This window comes from Procambarus clarkii, chromosome 18, assembly GCF_040958095.1.
Source record: "Procambarus clarkii isolate CNS0578487 chromosome 18, FALCON_Pclarkii_2.0, whole genome shotgun sequence".
Taxonomy (NCBI): Eukaryota; Metazoa; Arthropoda; class Malacostraca; order Decapoda; family Cambaridae; genus Procambarus; species Procambarus clarkii.
In genome coordinates, this window is record NC_091167.1 from 18,803,610 (window position 1) to 18,822,595 (window position 18,986).

Sequence of the window (18,986 nt, forward strand, 5' to 3'; positions counted from 1 at the left end):
ATCGTAGTAGTTTCCCCAAGTCACGTGATACAGTACTACAGTTCAAATTGGGGTCTTAATATATACCAATCTGTCAATACATCTGCAAAACTCTTGATATATGCATCTTGAATAAAATAACTGCAGGCTTCTGCATCATTAAATTAGCTCCACTGATAGCACAGCCCGTTCTATATTTTTTTTTTCTTTTAACTATTCAAGACCTTGTTTTGGAGGCAATTCTATAAAATTCTTATTTTTATATTAGACAAAAACTGCAGTAATAATACCTAACCAATACAAAAACATAAAACAATATATATAGCAAACAATAGATAAAACAAAGAGATTAGCTCTGACATAATTGGAAAGTACTGTACTGTACTACACTGTATACTGTATACCGCTAAATAATGCACAGGACAAATAATCCAACTTTAACATTAAACACTTCAGAAATTTTCACAGAACTTCAGATTGTTCAACTGTCTATCGCAGGCAAGCATTTATTGACTGTTTTCCTTACCCAGCTTCTAATACGCTTCATACACATTAGAATGGAAAACTCTTCACTAGTACTGTACTCAATTGCAACACAAGTAGCTTATTCACGTATCAATAGAATTACCAGCATCACTTTCACAGCTCCCGCCAGCATCTTCAGCCCTCACATTCCCCCCCTGACTGACTTTCACACTAATTGTCTTGTTCTGCCATACTCTCCTACACTAATTGTCTTCCCCTGATGTATTCTCCTACACTAATTGTCTTCCCCTGATGTACTCTCCTTCGCTAATTGTCTTCCCCTGATGTACTCTCCTTCGCTAATTGTCTTCCCCTGATGTACTCTCCTTCGCTAATTGTCTTCCCCTGATGTACTCTCCTTCGCTAATTGTCTTCCCCTGATGTACTCTCCTTCGCTAATTGTCTTCCCCTGATGTATTCTCCTTCGCTAATTGTCTTCCCCTGATGTACTCTCCTTCACTAATTGTTCCCCCCGATGTGCAATACTCTAGTATACTAATTGTCTTTGCCGGACATATTCTACCACACGACATAATCTACTGCCACTTGAGAATTTCTAACATTTGGAATCCTTTGTTTATTATCTCATCAACTAGACGTTTGCTTATAACTACACATTACAGCTGAAATTAAACTACAATATTAGGTAAAGTGTTGGCAGGTATTAATGCTAACATCAATGTTCAGAGGCATCAAGACGTTTCAAAAAGTTAACAGAATGCCTCCGTGGCTTTCTACTGGGAAACCAACGACGACACAAATGCAATGTAAGCCTACACAACCCGACATATCCTTCATGCTTCAGTGTTTGTTTACAGGGAAAAAGCAACTAATACCCAACACGATAGACGGCACAATTTGAGATCTCTCTCAGATCAACATTTAAAAAAGAAGGCCGAAAACATCATTATCAATCCTATTGCAAGTAAAGACCAGTGTAACTATCCAGTAAGTCATGATATAATAATAATAATAATAATAATAATAATAATAATAATAATAATAATAATAATAATAATAACAACAACAAAAATCATGGAATGTATGAGGTGACTGTATGCTTCCTGAATAGGGGGTCAATAGAAAAGGGCACCATGTAGGAAATAACAGCACGATTATGTGTTATAAAAATAGCAAAAGGCATTAGCACAGTAAGCATTAGTGTAACAATATTGAGAGGTTGAAATGAACCTGTAGTGTATGAACCAGAAGCAATGCACAGCTTAACAGAATACAAGGAAGGCACAATTAACCTTGAAACGCCTCAATAGTTATCTGCGACTGCTTCCTGTGCTTGAATCGGCAATTACAATACAGTATTACGTTGATGCGATCTTATGGATTATAATTGTCATGCACACCACAATGTACGACTATTAATTTGGAGAGCTGTTTAAAGGTTAAGTGAATGATAGCAGAGCGCAAATGGCACGAGCTGAGACAGACAGGCATACAATAAGAGAATAAAGACGCAAGTACAGACATAAGAGGCTACAGTCTGAGAATATAGAACCAGTACACAGTAAATATAAAGAACAAGAGAGCATGATGTGATAGCCTGGATGTGGGAAGCTTACAGCTGTACTGTTCAAACTGATCCCCCTTCATTTACGGTGCCTTCAAAATACAGTATTACCAGCAATACTTTTCTGGATAAATATTATAATACCTAGTAAAGGAATCCGTGAAAGACAGTACATTATTTAAGGCTTTTTAGCGTCTAGTTGCTTAGAATTATCGATCCCTGACAGAGCTACATTCAGAAAAGACTGCTGGTTGTATTCCACAGGCCACATCTTACAGTCAAAGAGATAGCTTTACAATCAATACTTAGAATATAACATGGTCAAAGGCTTAGATATGAGCAGACTCAAGATTGTACATAGAACAACTGAATGAATATGTTGACAATAAGCTCGACACACACGAGAGCTACAGCACAGGCCAACTGACGGTGCACAGCGGTGCGTAGAAAAACAATAGAGTAAGAGGAAACACTCCATCCATTACGAAACTGAATGATGTGTAGTGGGGTTACTGACCTAACTGCCTTGCCCTTCAATAACCTGTAAAAGGTGATGTGTGAGTTAGCTATCACTTAAGAATGTGCATGCATATTTTAATCATATATACAGGATATTCAAAAAGAAACACAGCCCACAGATAATTTATTTACTAATGTAACTCCATTGTTTTTCTTTCAGTTTCAAGAACTTTTAAGCTAAAAAAAGCAGCTAACATTTCAAGAAAGAATATTCCATGTTGAAAGCTACATCAGCGATAAAAAATTTACTAACAAATGTGCACTGACTTGGGTTACATTTCTTTTCCAACACCCTGTATTTTTGGATAAATTTTGACAAAAAATAAAGTATTTACCTCACTACAACTGTGAAAAGCGAGATTGGACAATATGTTTATATCCTTCAAACTATGACAAGCATTGAACAGCCAAGTTTTGATTGTCACAGATGGTATTTATTTAAGAGGTGTTTGAACAGGATGTTATTCTAAACAGCAAGTATTCCTTTATAAACTTAACATTTTAAGTTATGAAACTATCACAACAAAATCAGTGCCAAGTGCTTCCCTCATAACTTTATTTTTTTTCCACATTTTTTCAAAGTTAGATTTGGTATTGCTATATTGAGTAATTATGTCAATAATCAACGATAAAGCTTTGAGTCAGTATGAAATGTACCCACCGGAGCAGAATCATTCGGTTGTATCAACCCCTAAATAGCATAATTAATTAAAAATCCTACATTGTATTTTGTATGACAAAAAATGGTCCCAGGGGGAGAAAAGTCCCCCACAGGGACTTTTGAAAAGTTGTCAATGGCTCCAGTGCCGGAAGGTAGGTTTGTCCGACCGTACATGATACTGGTCTTTATGAACGATGCCTACCTTTAGGAAACAACCGAATGTGATAACTCAGAAATAAAGGCTAGTTATTATGATTTTCTGAACAATATACACATAGCAGTATATACAGTATGCACATGTGTGTGAAAGTACAAGTACAGAAGAACAATGTGTATGTAATGACATGCAGGAAGTGAAAAACAGCTTGACAAAAGTAATACTTGTTATGTATCTGCATTGTATACATTCATCTTTACATATACATGCTATACATACAGAGAACCCATTACTTTATATTTACTATCTCTATACATGCTGTGTTTGAAGAACCATATGTTTGGGATCAAGTCATACCTGACATACCACATTAACCATTGATATGGTTAATGTGGTATGTCGTTAATGTAATGGTTAATGTACCATATCTTAAATTAATGCATTACCTTAACCTTGCTACACAATCTAATATCACTTCTAATACACCCTCAACTATCTGCAAAATTTATGTAGTAGCTTTGTTCCTATGGAGATGATGAGTCACAATAACATTGCTGAAATATGTTGACCAGACCACACACTAGAAAATGAAGGGACGACGACGTTTCGGTCCATCCTGGACCATTCTCAAGTCAATTGTCTTGAGAATGACAATCGACTTGAGAATGGTCCAGGACGGCCCGAAACGTCGTCGTTCCTTCCTTTTCTAGTGTGTGGTTTGGTCAACTTTTTCCTATGCTATCCAATCATTTCATGATACTTCTTAATTAACATTACATCTTAAGAGTCATAATAATATATCAAAGAGATTGATATCCAAAATAATACCTACTGTATATTAAACTATTAACTGGGTTATGTTATAACTAAATAAAACATGGCTCATCATTTGAGCCAACACCCAGGAGAGTGACCCCCACGAACGACCTCTTGCAGACTGCCTCTGGTCATTACAACACTATCTCAAGATTTTGACAATTGCTTCATTCTTTTCATTTTCTGGTGACATATGAGGACTAAGCAACATTATATAAAGCTGCATCAAACTCTGATTTATGCGGTAAATTGTATAACTGGATACCATACCAATGCTTTTCAAGGTTGCTAAATTGTATATTGTATTACTTACTTCGTGGGTAGCTTGTAAATGTATGCTCGACCTGTGTCAGTCCAGACTATGACGCGATCAGCAGCTAGGAAGTCCCCACCCATCCATCTCTCCCCAGCAGTCACACCAACACGACACAACTGAGAGAAATCTCCAGCATCGTATATCTGGAATAAAAGGGCATAACACTGTAAACAAAACATAAATGAAAATTTATAACTAGTTATTTTGTAAAGAAGTGACAGATTCAACAAATATATATATGAGCATAATTTTGCATGATAAAATAACCAATAACAACTAACCTGCCAGTCATCCTGCGAGACGACAAGGACGGTGCGTTGATTGTACGTGCAGCAGACTAGGCATAAAGCATTCAACGAATGGATCATTTTAGCCTCATGTTCATATATGGCCTCATGAGGCCGCACCTCCCTCTCACTAACAGTCCACACTTTGACCCAGCCACCGGTTGTCACCCCTAACACAACTTCATCTGTGTGCACAAAACGGAATGACTATGCGACAACTCTTATATTATCTGCGGAGAATAAGTTACATAACAACCACACACATAAAATTTAATTAAACTGATAATGTTTCAGTCTGTCCTGAAAAGCTAGGAACAATCTTAGTGAGATAGCGTCAGGAAACTACTGGAATGCTGCCCCAGAAATAATAATAATCTATGCATTCAATGAGTCTATAAAGCAGTAAGCCAACTCCATACTCATAAGGCTCTCAAGCATCTTACCATTTCTTCTTGGGGGTCGTAAGATGTGAAGCGCAGATATCCAATCAGGTTGGATACGAGCAGCCAGGGAGAAAAGGATATCCAAGGTGTGGGGGTCGTATACAAGAATCTCAGGGTAGTTGCCAACACAAAACAACCGTACATCACTCACATTCAGCATCTGGTAAGCCTAAAAGAAGAACATATTGCATTAGTCAGGACTAAATACAGATCTAAATTTGGTGGATATTCTATTTACTAATTCTAATTAGGAGTAGATAACGACAGTTGACCATTTCTGGCTGCATTTCCATTAGTAATCGGAAATTAAATCTTTCCATATTACCTCTGAGTATGGAATTTATAACATTGAACACAATACAACTAATAGATCTATGATAAGTTATAGGTTAACCGGATAAACATCTTCCAGTTGTCTTGTAAATACAAGTGTTATCTTTATACATTAATACAGGTCACAGGTGTCTACACACGTCACACCAGCATCTCACATCTGTACATCAAGATAGAGTACACGTTTCTTGCCCAAAATGCTGTGCGTATTAGTGGCTTTAGGCATAGTATGTAACAGCTCTATCTAGAAATCCAACATTCTGTTTGTAACTCATTTTGAATGGATGTATCTGAATAAACATTATTATTACAGAGGAGCCTTAGTTAACGAATTTAATCCATTCCGGCACCGAGCTTGTCATGTGAAACACTTGTCTTGTGAAACGAATTTCCCCATTTAAAATACTGGAAATAAAATTAATCTGTTCCACCACCGAAAAACATCAATATGATATTCGATTTTTTTTTATAGAAAATGGAGCAGCCTACCTGACATATATTGAAAAAAAACTTTTTGACATTTGGGCTTTTTTCAATTTTTTTTTTTTAATTTTGTTATTTTTTCATTCATAGAAAATGGAGCAGTCTACCAACACTGAACAAACCTTTTTGACATTGTTCTTTTTTTCATTTTTTTTTATTTTTTATTTTTTTTTTATTTTATACAAAATGGAGCAGGCTACCTGACATACACTGAACAAACCTTTTGACATTTCTTTTTATTTTTTTCAATTTTTTTCCATTTGTATTCTGATTTAAAAAAATTCAATGGTTTGCAACATTACAGCAGTCACCCCTTTACATCCCAGCTTCATCAGCATCTTTTAAAAACAAATTTGTTGAATTGTATCGTTGGAGGCATCTGAGAATTTGCAAGAACCAGCAGGAACGCTAGGAAGCACCAGATGATTTTCTCGTTAACCAAGTGGAAGCTTGTCAGTCTAGACAAATTTTCTGCGAGTGGCTCGCTTGTAGATGGAGCCGCTCGTCACCCGAGGTTCCTCTGTAAGTATTATTATTATTATTACAAGCACTATAAATTCATCATGTAACCCTCTAGCTACAACTCTTTATTTTTGCTCTACTTAACCAGGATTTTCATTGCACCAATCACATTCTTTCCCAAATTTATTCAACTCTAAATCACACAGCTTGGGTACTGTATTTAAAGTGATCAACCACGTCTCCATATACGTACTGTACGTATATTAATTTTGCAAAAAATCTTCTGTATCCACCACCGTAACTCTACTAATGTGCACATCCCCTTCTAGCAGATGTTCTCTCACGCACACATCAATGTGCGTGAGAGAACATCATAGGTACTGTGTAACCCATTGTATATGTTGTAGTAAAATGATAGCCACTCCTGTAAGAACCATAACCTTAACCTATGATAGAAAAATGTGCACATGTAAGGTTCCCATTAATTAGAGAATCACTTCAACCATATGGGTCACCATTTATCAAACTGGTAAAATGCCAGGTAACATCCTACATCACTTACTGTCATGGAGGAGTGAACATTGGCTGACCTGAGGACTTCAACAGACCTTCCATCTCTTAAATCCCACGTACACATCTCTCTGTTAAAGAAAGCATTGTCAATCTATTCATTACATAGTAAAGGTTGGAAGAAAATAACACACTTATCTACATTTTTAAATACTGTACAGTACATATGTATGTAAACATATGTAAATGGTCCCGGCAAGGTCACCGAAGGTGCTAGAATGTCACTAGGCATAAGATCAATCCTGTTCAATTTGACTGACAGATGGGAATTGAATATAAAATGAAAGCTACTTACAAACTCTCATTTTAATCCTAAGTGGCCACAAAACTAAGCCTCCACCAAACAGTTCACTTCCTGCCTTAACCAGCCAGCTATAGTAACCCTGGCCAACACCAAATGGCACTAATTTCATAGCACACAAATTTATATGTACACATATATCATTGCTATCAAATCCCACACACATCTTTGCCTCCACAGCAACACATGGAGCTCACTGCTCAAGTAGTGCTCAGGCCTAGATTGAATACACAATGAAATCACAATGCACTGGGGTTACTAAGGACACTGGTTCAATCCATATCCTGCTTTTCTTCAGGATATGGATTGAACCTTTAGAAGAATCTTCTGAAATCTTTTTCCAGACGATTTTCTTCTGGACTGAATACTGTATTCACCAATCTCCTTAGCACCTATATGACCAGGAAGGAACATCTGAACAAGTTTCTCCTAAGTGGGTACAGAATGTTGTCTTGCCCTGACTGTGTTAATCCACAGGACCAGAGAGACTTTGCTTTAGGAAGCAAACAAGTGAAGTACATATAAAATAATACTCACACATTACCAGTATCTAACAAAGGTATTTACTTACCATGGCATGCGGCACCTCAAAGTACATGACACTTTAAATTAGGACTAGAGTATTTGGTGATACAGGTCTTTTGTTAAATACTGTATGTCAATGAAGAGGACTGACCCATTTTCTGAGGAGCTGACGATGAAGGAGGTTCCTCGCGCATTTCCCCCTTGTGCGAGGCACACGACACTTGCTGTGTGGCCAACCAAAAGGCAACGAGGCACCAACTAATGAAAAACAATCATCATTCAATTAGTTAAATGCTACCCATATATTGTTAGAAATAAGCTGAAAGGATACAAGTCACATTGTATATAAGATGGTTCGTCAACGTATTTGTAAAGCCAACCTAATCTAACCCAAACCACTTAGTCCAGCCAAGCCTAACATAGCCTAATTTAAGCTAATACATACCAACCTAACAATACTGTACATGTGGTTTTAACAAACAGATCGGGATGCTTTGTCAAATCGTTTAGTATACTATTTGAATTAATTCAATAGAAACTTAATAAACAGAGACACAAATTTAAACAAAGATAATAGACTGAAAAAGGGAAACAATCTCCCAATTACATTTATGATGGAGTTGTTAGGTATACATGAAAATCAGTTATGTAGAGGTAACTCACTAACCAGAAGCAGGATTACTTCAGAAGCAGGATCAAAAACAGATTAAATAAAAAACATACAGCTGGGATAAATATTTCTAATATTGTTTTTATTTGCCACAAAACTGTAGCAAAAGAATTGACAAGGATAATGACTTATCTTAAAATACAGAGAAAGTTGAGGGATTTCAACATCAATGAGAGCACAACAAAATAAAAGGAAAATAAGGAAACATGATAAAAAAAAGTTAACAAAGTACTAAGCAGCACAAAGTAAAAGATTTAAGACATTTAAGAATGCATGATGATGGGGGCCTAAGACATAATTAGGCCTACTCATAGAAGGAAAACAACATGTAAAAGATCTGGGAATTATGATGCCTGATGACCTGACATTTAGAGAACATAACCAAGCAAATATAGAGGCAGCAAGGAAAATGATTGGATGGATTTAGAGAATGTTCAAATCCACAGACCCCATATGTACTATTTATATCACTGGTAATGTCCTGTCTTCAATACAGCTCCATACCTACTTCCCTTATCTGAGCAGGAGAGATGTCTGAAATGGAGGGAATGCAGAGAACATATACAGCACGCATAGACACTATAAAGCACCTAAATAATTGGAACTGTTTCAAAGCTCTCAAAATGCACTCTCTGGAAAGGATATGAGGCATCAAATAATATATACTAGTACATGGAAGATACTGGAGGGCCATGTCCCAAATTTGCACAGTATAATAACAACATACTGGAGTGAAAGATATGAAGGAAATGCAGAATAAAACCAGTGAGGAGTAGAGGTGCCATAGGCACAATCAATCAATATATGAAGATCAGAGGTCCTTAGCTGTTTAATACTCTCCCAGCAAGCATTAGAAATAGTGCCAGAACAAAGGTGGACTTTTTTCAAAAGCAATTAGATAAGTTCTTGCAGGAAGTGCCGGACCAACTGGGTTGTAGTGGATATGTGGGCCTGCAGGCTGCTCCAAGCAACAGCCTGTTGAACCAAGTTATCACTAGTCGATCCTAGCCTCAGACAAGGCTCAAGCAGTAGATGAACTCTCAAAGCCCTCTACAGGTATGCTCCAGGTATAATGAAGGAAGATGTAGTGATGGTTAAGGAAAATACAGTATTGATGGGGGGAAAACTATCTGAAAATAGGACAGAAGAAATGACTCCCAATTTTTCATGTTAATTTAGTAATGGGAAGCAGTGAAGTCATATATACATGCATTACCATACAATAGTCTGTGTAGTCACTTCATCACTGAAAGTTTCTGGGTTCGATTCCCCTGAAGATGATTGAACATGTCTCTTTACACCTGAAGCCTCTGTTCCCCAAGCAGTAAACTGTTACCCAAGAGTTAAGTAAGTGATGTTAGTTACACCCCTGAGCAAGATTATTAGTTGACCTAGGGAGACCCCGATAGCCCTAACAGTCATCATGTCCCCACTAATGGGAACCATAATAGTTTCAACTTTCGTAGGGTGTGGAAGCAAATGCCAGTGGATCAATAAAGATTGTGGAGAGGGAGCACAAACTGTGAAAGGAATCAGCAAGATGACAAATTTTTTTTTTAAGACAAACAAGTTACCGTACTTGCAACTCTCGATAAGCAGAAGAAAGATGCAGGAGGAATAAGAAAAACATTTTCTTAATTATGAAAGTGGTATAGGTATGGGCTAGACTACCAAAGTGGTGTGTACCAAAAATACAGCAAGAGTTAAAAAACTAAATACAGTATAACAAAATGTACAAAGATGACATGACATCACAAACATAACTTCCTTCCTGTGGCTACAATTGGGTAATTACACGAAATTATCTGTCGGATGCTGGATTGGTCTCTCATTCAGCAAGGTTAAGCAGTGCTGTGGAACATAGTATGTACACATGTTTGCACATGATTTCTAAACACATAACTAACAATATTTTTTTGGGGGGAATACTGTATATGAATTAAGCAGAATGTGTCACAAAATGTGGGTAAAATAAATAACTTAATCCACATACTGAATACAAAATTAAAGTGACAAGGTTTTGATCCGTCCTGGACCCTTATCAAGTTGTAACATAAGAGGAGTGGGAGAGAGATTCAACAAAGCAGGAAGGAAAGGAAGGGTGAAGGCAGGCGAGGGGTAAATGTACACGTTAAGGATGAGAACCAATAACATTACATAATCAAGAAAACTGCATAAGGCCTAATGGAACCTAAACAAAAGTAGATTTGTTGTAGCAAATTCTATGTGACGTGGCTATAATGGAGCCTATTAACACAATTTATTATACATCAAATGCTATTCTTGGACTCCCATCACTGACAGCCCAAAACGTACCTTGAGAATAGGAGGTTCGAAGTCCCAGACACATATCTGACCATCTCGGGACCCTGTCACAATAGTGTGGCAATCGCGCGTAAAAAGGATGCATGATATGTCGTGGGTGGGGGCCTCACGACCCCACATAACAAGAGGAACTACCAAGTTCAAAGATCCCATGATCTGAAAAATTAATTTATGAAAAAGGTAACTGGCATTAATTTTACAGTTCCCTGCCAACACAGATAACGTTGTGCCAAAAGTAAAAAGCAATTAGATAAATGACAATTGATAAAATAATACCAATTTCTCAGAGAAAATCTAAATATTAGTGTCAAACAGGAATTAAAATACAGTAGGAACAATGTCAACAGAATTAAATCAAGAGAAAAAAATAATAATACTGTACACATATTATGGAGCCAATAGGGGAAAAGCAACATATTGAGAATAATGACAATACTGTTCGGTAGACACATCATAATACTGTACAATAATCTCACGATAATACTGTACAATAATCTCACGATAATACTGTACAATAATCTCACGATAATACTGTACAATAATATCACGATAATACTGTACAATAATCTCACGATAATACTGTACAATAATCTCACGATAATATTGTACAATAATCTCACGATAATACTGTACAATAATCTCATGATAATACTGTACAATAATCTCACGATAATACTGTACAATAATCTCACGATAATACTGTACAATAATCTCACGATAATACTGTACAATAATCTCACGATAATACTGTACAATAATCTCACGATAATACTGTACAATAATCTCACGATAATACTGTACAATAATCTCACGATAATATTGTACAATAATCTCACGATAATATTGTACAATAATCTCATGATAATACTGTACAATAATCTCACGATAATACTGTACAATAATCTCACGATAATACTGTACAATAATCTCACGATAATACTGTACAATAATCTCACGATAATACTGTACAATAATCTCACGATAATATTGTACAATAATCTCACGATAATATTGTACAATAATCTCATGATAATACTGTACAATAATCTCACGATAATACTGTACAATAATCTCACGATAATACTGTACAATAATCTCACGATAATACTGTACAATAATCTCATGATAATACTGTACAATAATCTCACGATAATACTGTACAATAATCTCACGATAATATTGTACAATAATCTCACGATAATACTGTACAATAATCTCATGATAATACTGTACAATAATCTCACGATAATACTGTACAATAATCTCACGATAATATTGTACAATAATCTCACGATAATACTGTACAATAATCTCATGATAATACTGTACAATAATCTCACGATAATACTGTACAATAATCTCACGATAATATTGTACAATAATCTCACGATAATATTGTACAATAATCTCATGATAATATTGTACAATAATCTCATGATAATATTGTACAATAATCTCATGATAATATTGTACAATAATCTCATGATAATATTGTACAATAATCTCATGATAATATTGTACAATATTACCATGATAATATTGTACAATAATCTCATGATAATACTGTACAATAATCTCATGATAATATTGTACAATATTACCATGATAATATTGTACAATAATCTCATGATAATACTGTACAATAATCTCATGATAATACTGTACAATAATCTCATGATAATATTGTACAATATTACCATGATAATATTGTACAATAATCTCATGTTAATACTGTACAATAATCTCATGATAATATAATACAATAATCTCAAGATAATATTGTACAATAATCTCATGATAATATTGTACCTGCTGAATAAAATTCTCACAATAATATTGTATAATAATCTCACAATAATCCATTCAGTAATCCTCATTATAATACTTCTGTAATCTCATGATAGTATTATTCAGTAATCACAGTATTGTAATACTGTTCCATAATCATAATATTGTAATATTGTTCAATAATCATAATACTATAATAATGTTCAACAATCATAATACAGTATTTTGCAATACTGTTCAAGAATCATAATAATCCTATTTAATAATAATGTATACTAATCATATATGCATACTGTACAATAGTCTAATAATAATGAACAATAATCCTATAATAAGACCTAATATTGAACAATACAATAACTTTATGATAACACATTCATTGTACAGTACATATATCTGTAATATCTTACGGTATCAACCACTTGGCTGATAACGCTGGCTCCATAATACAGTACATGGTTTGAGATAGCAGTAGTAAATCAGTTCTAAAACCACTGTTGCCTTATCATTCTCAGATTTATGTCTCTAGTTTAATTTACAACAATTTTAATAAAATATGATGCAGATGTCACCGACCCCAAAGGGAGCCGGTCGGCCGAGCGGACAGCACGCTGGACTTGTGATCCTGTGGTCCTGGGTTCGATCCCAGGCGCCGGCGAGAAACATTGGGCAGAGTTTCTTTCACCCTATGCCCCTGTTACCTAGCAGTAAAATAGGTACCTGGGTGTTAGTCAGCTGTCATGGGCTGCTTCCTGGGGGTGGAGGCCTGGTCGAGGACCGGGCCGCGGGGACACTAAAGCCCCGAAATCATCTCAAGATAACCTCAAGATAACCCTAAGTGTTTAAAGATAATTCATTCAAATTATACTATGGCTCCTTTCCTTTCTGTTCAAGTTTCGGTATTTTATATATTTTTTCCTGTTAGGCATTAAATGAGTTTTATCCAAATTGCAACCTGTCATGTAAAAAATGGTAGCACAAAATATAGATGATAGGCAAAACAAATTCAATGCTATTTATTTTTTTAGAAGGCCTGAGAGAGAACACACCCAAATCTAATCTTTTCCTGGGCCTAGTATAGCATATATTTGTGCTAAATTAAGCCTAAAGATTGCATATTTAGGCTTAGGTGAATGGTTACCCTGTTCCACTTTTTTGTAAGCCCTTTAGTATTTATTAGTAAAACATGTTAACTTTTTTGGGGGGAGTACAACAATCTATAATGTACATTTCATTTATAGTAGATGTTAATTTATCATTTATAGAGAACAGTTTTCAAATTATTCTTGTTTGACACCAGGTAATAAAATTTCTTTCCGGCCACTCACATGCAAATTGTCCCCAGCCACACACACAGACACTGACCCCAGTCACACGCACGCGCGCGCACACACACACACAAACACAGGCTCCAGCCTCAAACACAGGCTCCAGCCTCAAACTCAGGCTCCAGGAACACACAGGTTCCAGGAACACACAGGCTCCAGACACACAAAGGCTCCAGCCACACACAGGCTCCAGCCACACAGACACACACAGGCTCCAGCCACACAGACACACACAGGCTCCAGCCACACACAGGCTCCAGCCACACGGACACACACAGGCTCCAGCCACACAGACACACACAGGCTCCAGCCACACAGACACCCACACAGGCTCCAGCCACACAGACACACACACACAGGCTCCAGCCACACAGACACACACACAGGCTCCAGCCACACACACACACACAGGCTCCAGCCACACACACACACACACACACAGGCTCCAGCCACACACACACACACACACTTGTGAAAGCTTGTGAAATGGTACATAAAAACAAAGCAACAAGATCAGTAGTGGAAGGGGGAGTAAAGAGCAAAGGAAAAGGGAACATGTTCCTGAAAATTGTATATACCAACATAGATGGAGTGAGGTCAAAAACTTTGGAGTTGCAAGATATAATCCAGCTTAGGGTCCCAGATATTGTTGCATTATCAGAAACGAAACTTGAAGGAAATATAATAAATGAAGTCATATTCCCAAGAGGCTACTCAGTTTGGAGACGTGACAGGAAAACTAGGAAGGGAGGAGGAGTGGCTGTACTGGTGAAAAAACACCTGAAGGTAAAAGAGTTAATATTTGAAAACCCTCGAGATATTGACATAATGGCATTGCAGGTCTGGAATCAGGATGATAACCTGATAATTGTAAATACCTACAGCCCACCAGCAAGCAACACGTGGACAAAGGAAGAACTGGATGACAAACGAGAGGGCCTCATAATGGTCATGAGAGATATTATTGTACAAGCAGATAAAGATAAATCACGACTGTTGATACTGGGGGACTTCAACTTTAGAGCAATAGACTGGGAGGCCTATGAAGCAAGAACGGAGGACTTTTGGACATGCAGATTTGTGAACCTCATTCTGGAGACATTCTTGTATCAACACATAAAGCAAGCCACAAGAATGAGGGAAGGAGATATACCGTCAGTACTGGATCTAGTATTCACCAGGAAAGAAGAAGAGATTTTTGACATCCAGTACCTTCCTCCCTTGGGAAAGAGTGATCACGTCCTGTTAGACATTAAATATGCTTTAAGATATCATCTAGAAGAAAATGGGGACATTGAAACAGTTGATAAACTCGATTTAAGGAGAGGCAACTATGGGGAACTTCGAAATTTTTTTAATGAGTGTAATTGGACAGAATTGTTGCTAGGCAGGGAAGTAAATGAAATGTATGCCAAATTTTTAAAACTATACGAGGAAGGCACACAAACATTCATACCAAAACAGAGACGCAGGACCAGAAAACAGGATTGGTTCGACAGAAATTGTGAGAGGGCAAGAGACCAAAAGACACAAAAATGGAATCAGTATAGGAAGAGGCCAAACCCCCAAACATACCAGCGATACAAAGATGCGAGAAACAATTATACAGCAGTAAGGAGAGAGGCAGAAAGAAATTTTGAAAAAGGGATAGCAGATAAATGTAAAACAGAACCGGGCCTATTCTACAAATTCATAAACAACAAATTGCAGGTAAAGGATAATATCCAGAGGTTGGAAATGGGAAACAGATTCACGGAAAATGAAAAGGAAATGTGTGAAACATTAAATGAAAAGTTCCAAAGTGTGTTTGTACAAAATGAAATCTTCAGAGAACCAGACACAATAAGAATTCCAGAGAACAACATAGAGCGGATAGAGGTGTCTAGAGATGAAGTGGAAAATATGCTAAAGGAGCTCGGGAGGAACAAAGCAGCTGGCCCAGATGGCGTTTCACCATGGGTTCTGAGAGAATGTGCATCTGAGCTCAGCATTCCACTTCACCTGATCTTTCAGGCATCCCTGTGTACAGGAATCGTAGCAGACGTGTGGAAACAGGCTAACATAGTTCCAATCTACAAAAGTGGCAGCAGGGAAGACCCCCTCAATTATAGACCTGTATCATTGACAAGTGTAATAGTGAAAGTATTGGAAAAGCTAATCAAAACTAAATGGGTAGAACACCTGGAGAGAAATGATATAATATCAGACAGACAGTATGGTTTTCGATCAGGAAGATCCTGTGTATCGAATTTACTCAGTTTCTATGATCGGGCCACAGAGATATTACAGGAAAGAGATGGCTGGGTTGACTGCATCTATCTGGACCTAAAAAAGGCTTTCGACAGAGTTCCACATAAGAGGTTGTTCTGGAAACTGGAAAATATTGGAGGGGTGACAGGTAAGCTTCTATCATGGATGAAAAATTTTCTGACTGATAGAAAAATGAGGGCAGTAATCAGAGGCAATGTATCGGAATGGAGAAATGTCACAAGTGGAGTACCACAGGGTTCAGTTCTTGCACCAGTGATGTTTATTGTGTACATAAATGATCTACCAGTTGGTATACAGAATTATATGAACATGTTTGCTGATGATACTAAGATAATAGGAAGGATAAGAAATTTAGATGATTGTCATGTCCTTCAAGAAGACCTGGACAAAATAAGTATATGGAGCACCACTTGGCAAATGGAATTTAATGTTAATAAATGTCATGTTATGGAATGTGGAATAGGAGAACATAGACCCCACACAACCTATATATTATGTGAGAAATCTTTAAAGAATTCTGATAAAGAAAGAGATCTAGGAGTGGTTCTAGATAGAAAACTATCACCTGAGGACCACATTAAGAATATTGTGCAAGGAGCCTATGCAATGCTTTCTAACTTCAGAATTGCATTTAAATACATGGATGGCGATATACTAAAGAAATTGTTCATGACTTTTGTTAGGCCAAAGCTAGAATATGCAGCTGTTGTGTGGTGCCCATATCTTAAGAAGCACATCAACTGGAAAAGGTGCAAAGACATGCTACTAAGTGGCTCCCAGAACTGAAGGGCAAGAGCTACGAGGAGAGGTTAGAAGCATTAAATATGCCAAAACTAGAAGACAGAAGAAAAAGAGGTGATATGATCACTACGTACAAAATAGTAACAGGAATTGATAAAATCGACAGGGAAGACTTCCTGAGACCTGGAACTTCAAGAACAAGAGGCCATAGATTTAAACTAGCTAAACACAGATGCCGAAGAAATATAAGAAAATTCACCTTCGCAAATAGAGTGGTAGACGGTTGGAACAAGTTAAGTGAGAAGGTGGTGGAGGCCAAGACCGTCAGTAGTTTCAAAGCGTTATATGACAAAGAGTGCTGGGAAGACGGGACACCACGAGCGTAGCTCTCATCCTGTAACTACACTTAGGTAATTACACTTAGGTAATTACACACACACACAGGCTCCAGCCACACACACACATACACAGGCTCCAGCCACACACAGGCTCCAGCCACACACAGGCTTCAGCCACACACAGGCTCCAGCCACACACACACACACAGGCTCCAGCCACACACACACACACAGGCTCCAGCCACACACACACACACAGGCTCCAGCCACACACACACACACAGGCTCCAGCCACACACACACACACACACACACACACACACACACACACAGGCTTCAGCCACACACACACACACACACAGGCTCCAGCCACACACACACACACAGGCTCCAGCCACACACACACACACAGGCTACAGCCACACACACACAGGCTACAGCCACACAGACACAGGCTACAGCCACACACACAGGCTCCAGCCACACACACACACACACAGGTTCCAGCCACACACACACACACACACAGGCTCCAGCCACCCACACACACACACACAGGCTCCAGCCACACAGACACACACACACAGGCTCCAGCCACACACACACACACATAGGCTCCAGCCACACAGACACACACAGGCTCCAGCCACACACACACACACACAGGCTCCAGCCACACAGACAAACACAGGCTCCAGCCACACAGACACACACAGGCTCCAGCCACACAGACACACACAGGCTTCAGCCACACACACACATACACAGGCTCCAGCCACATACACACACACACAGGCTCCAGCCACACACACACACACAGGCTCCAGCCACACACACACACACACAGGCTCCAGCCACACACACACACACAGGCTCCAGCCACACACACACACACAGGCTCCAGCCACACACACACACACACAGGCTCCAGCCACACACACACACACACACACACACAGGCTCCAGCCACACATACACACACAGGCTCCAGCCACACAGACACACACAGGCTCCAGCCACACAGACACACACAGGCTTCAGCCACACAGACACACACAGGCTCCAGCCACACAGACACACAAAGGCTCCAGCCACACAGACACACAAAGGCTCCAGCCACACACACAGACACAGGCTCCAGCCACACACACAGACACAGGCTCCAGCCACACACACAGACACAGGCTCCAGCCACACACACAGACACAGGCTCCAGCCACACACACAGACACAGGCTCCAGCCACACACACAGACACAGGCTCCAGCCACACACACAGACACAGGCTCCAGCCACACACACAGACACAGGCTCCAGCCACACACACAGACACAGGCTCCAGCCACACACACAGACACAGGCTCCAGCCACACACACAGACACAGGCTCCAGCCACACACACAGACACAGGCTCCAGCCACACACACAGACACAGGCTCCAGCCACACACACAGACACAGGCTCCAGCCACACAGACACACACAGGCTCCAGCCACACAGACACACACAGGCTCCAGCCACACAGACACACACAGGCTCCAGCCACACAGACACACACAGGCTCCAGCCACACAGACACACACAGGCTCCAGCCACACAGACACACACAGGCTCCAGCCACACA

The 18,986-nt window shown here is 38.7% G+C and overlaps 1 protein-coding gene across 9 annotated transcripts in view; it reads right to left on the reverse strand.

The window, feature by feature from the left end:
* Positions 1 to 18,986, reverse strand: part of Rbcn-3B (WD repeat-containing protein Rbcn-3B) — a 95,554-nt gene that overhangs the window by 75,555 nt on the left and 1,013 nt on the right. For 6 of the 9 annotated variants that reach the window (XM_045736975.2, XM_069326314.1, XM_045736973.2 and 3 more), the window contains exons 2-8: positions 10,889 to 11,053; positions 8,054 to 8,160; positions 7,069 to 7,147; positions 5,229 to 5,397; positions 4,780 to 4,970; positions 4,496 to 4,641; positions 2,547 to 2,570 (exon numbers count right to left, since the gene is read on the reverse strand). In XM_045736975.2, coding sequence (XP_045592931.2) covers positions 2,547 to 2,570; positions 4,496 to 4,641; positions 4,780 to 4,970; positions 5,229 to 5,397; positions 7,069 to 7,147; positions 8,054 to 8,160; positions 10,889 to 11,050 — 878 coding nt within the window. In that variant the 5' untranslated portion in view covers positions 11,051 to 11,053. The remainder of the gene's footprint in view (positions 1 to 2,546; positions 2,571 to 4,495; positions 4,642 to 4,779; positions 4,971 to 5,228; positions 5,398 to 7,068; positions 7,148 to 8,053; positions 8,161 to 10,888; positions 11,054 to 18,986) is intronic. The other 3 variants (XM_069326313.1, XM_069326316.1, XM_045736974.2) reach the window with 1 other exon arrangement.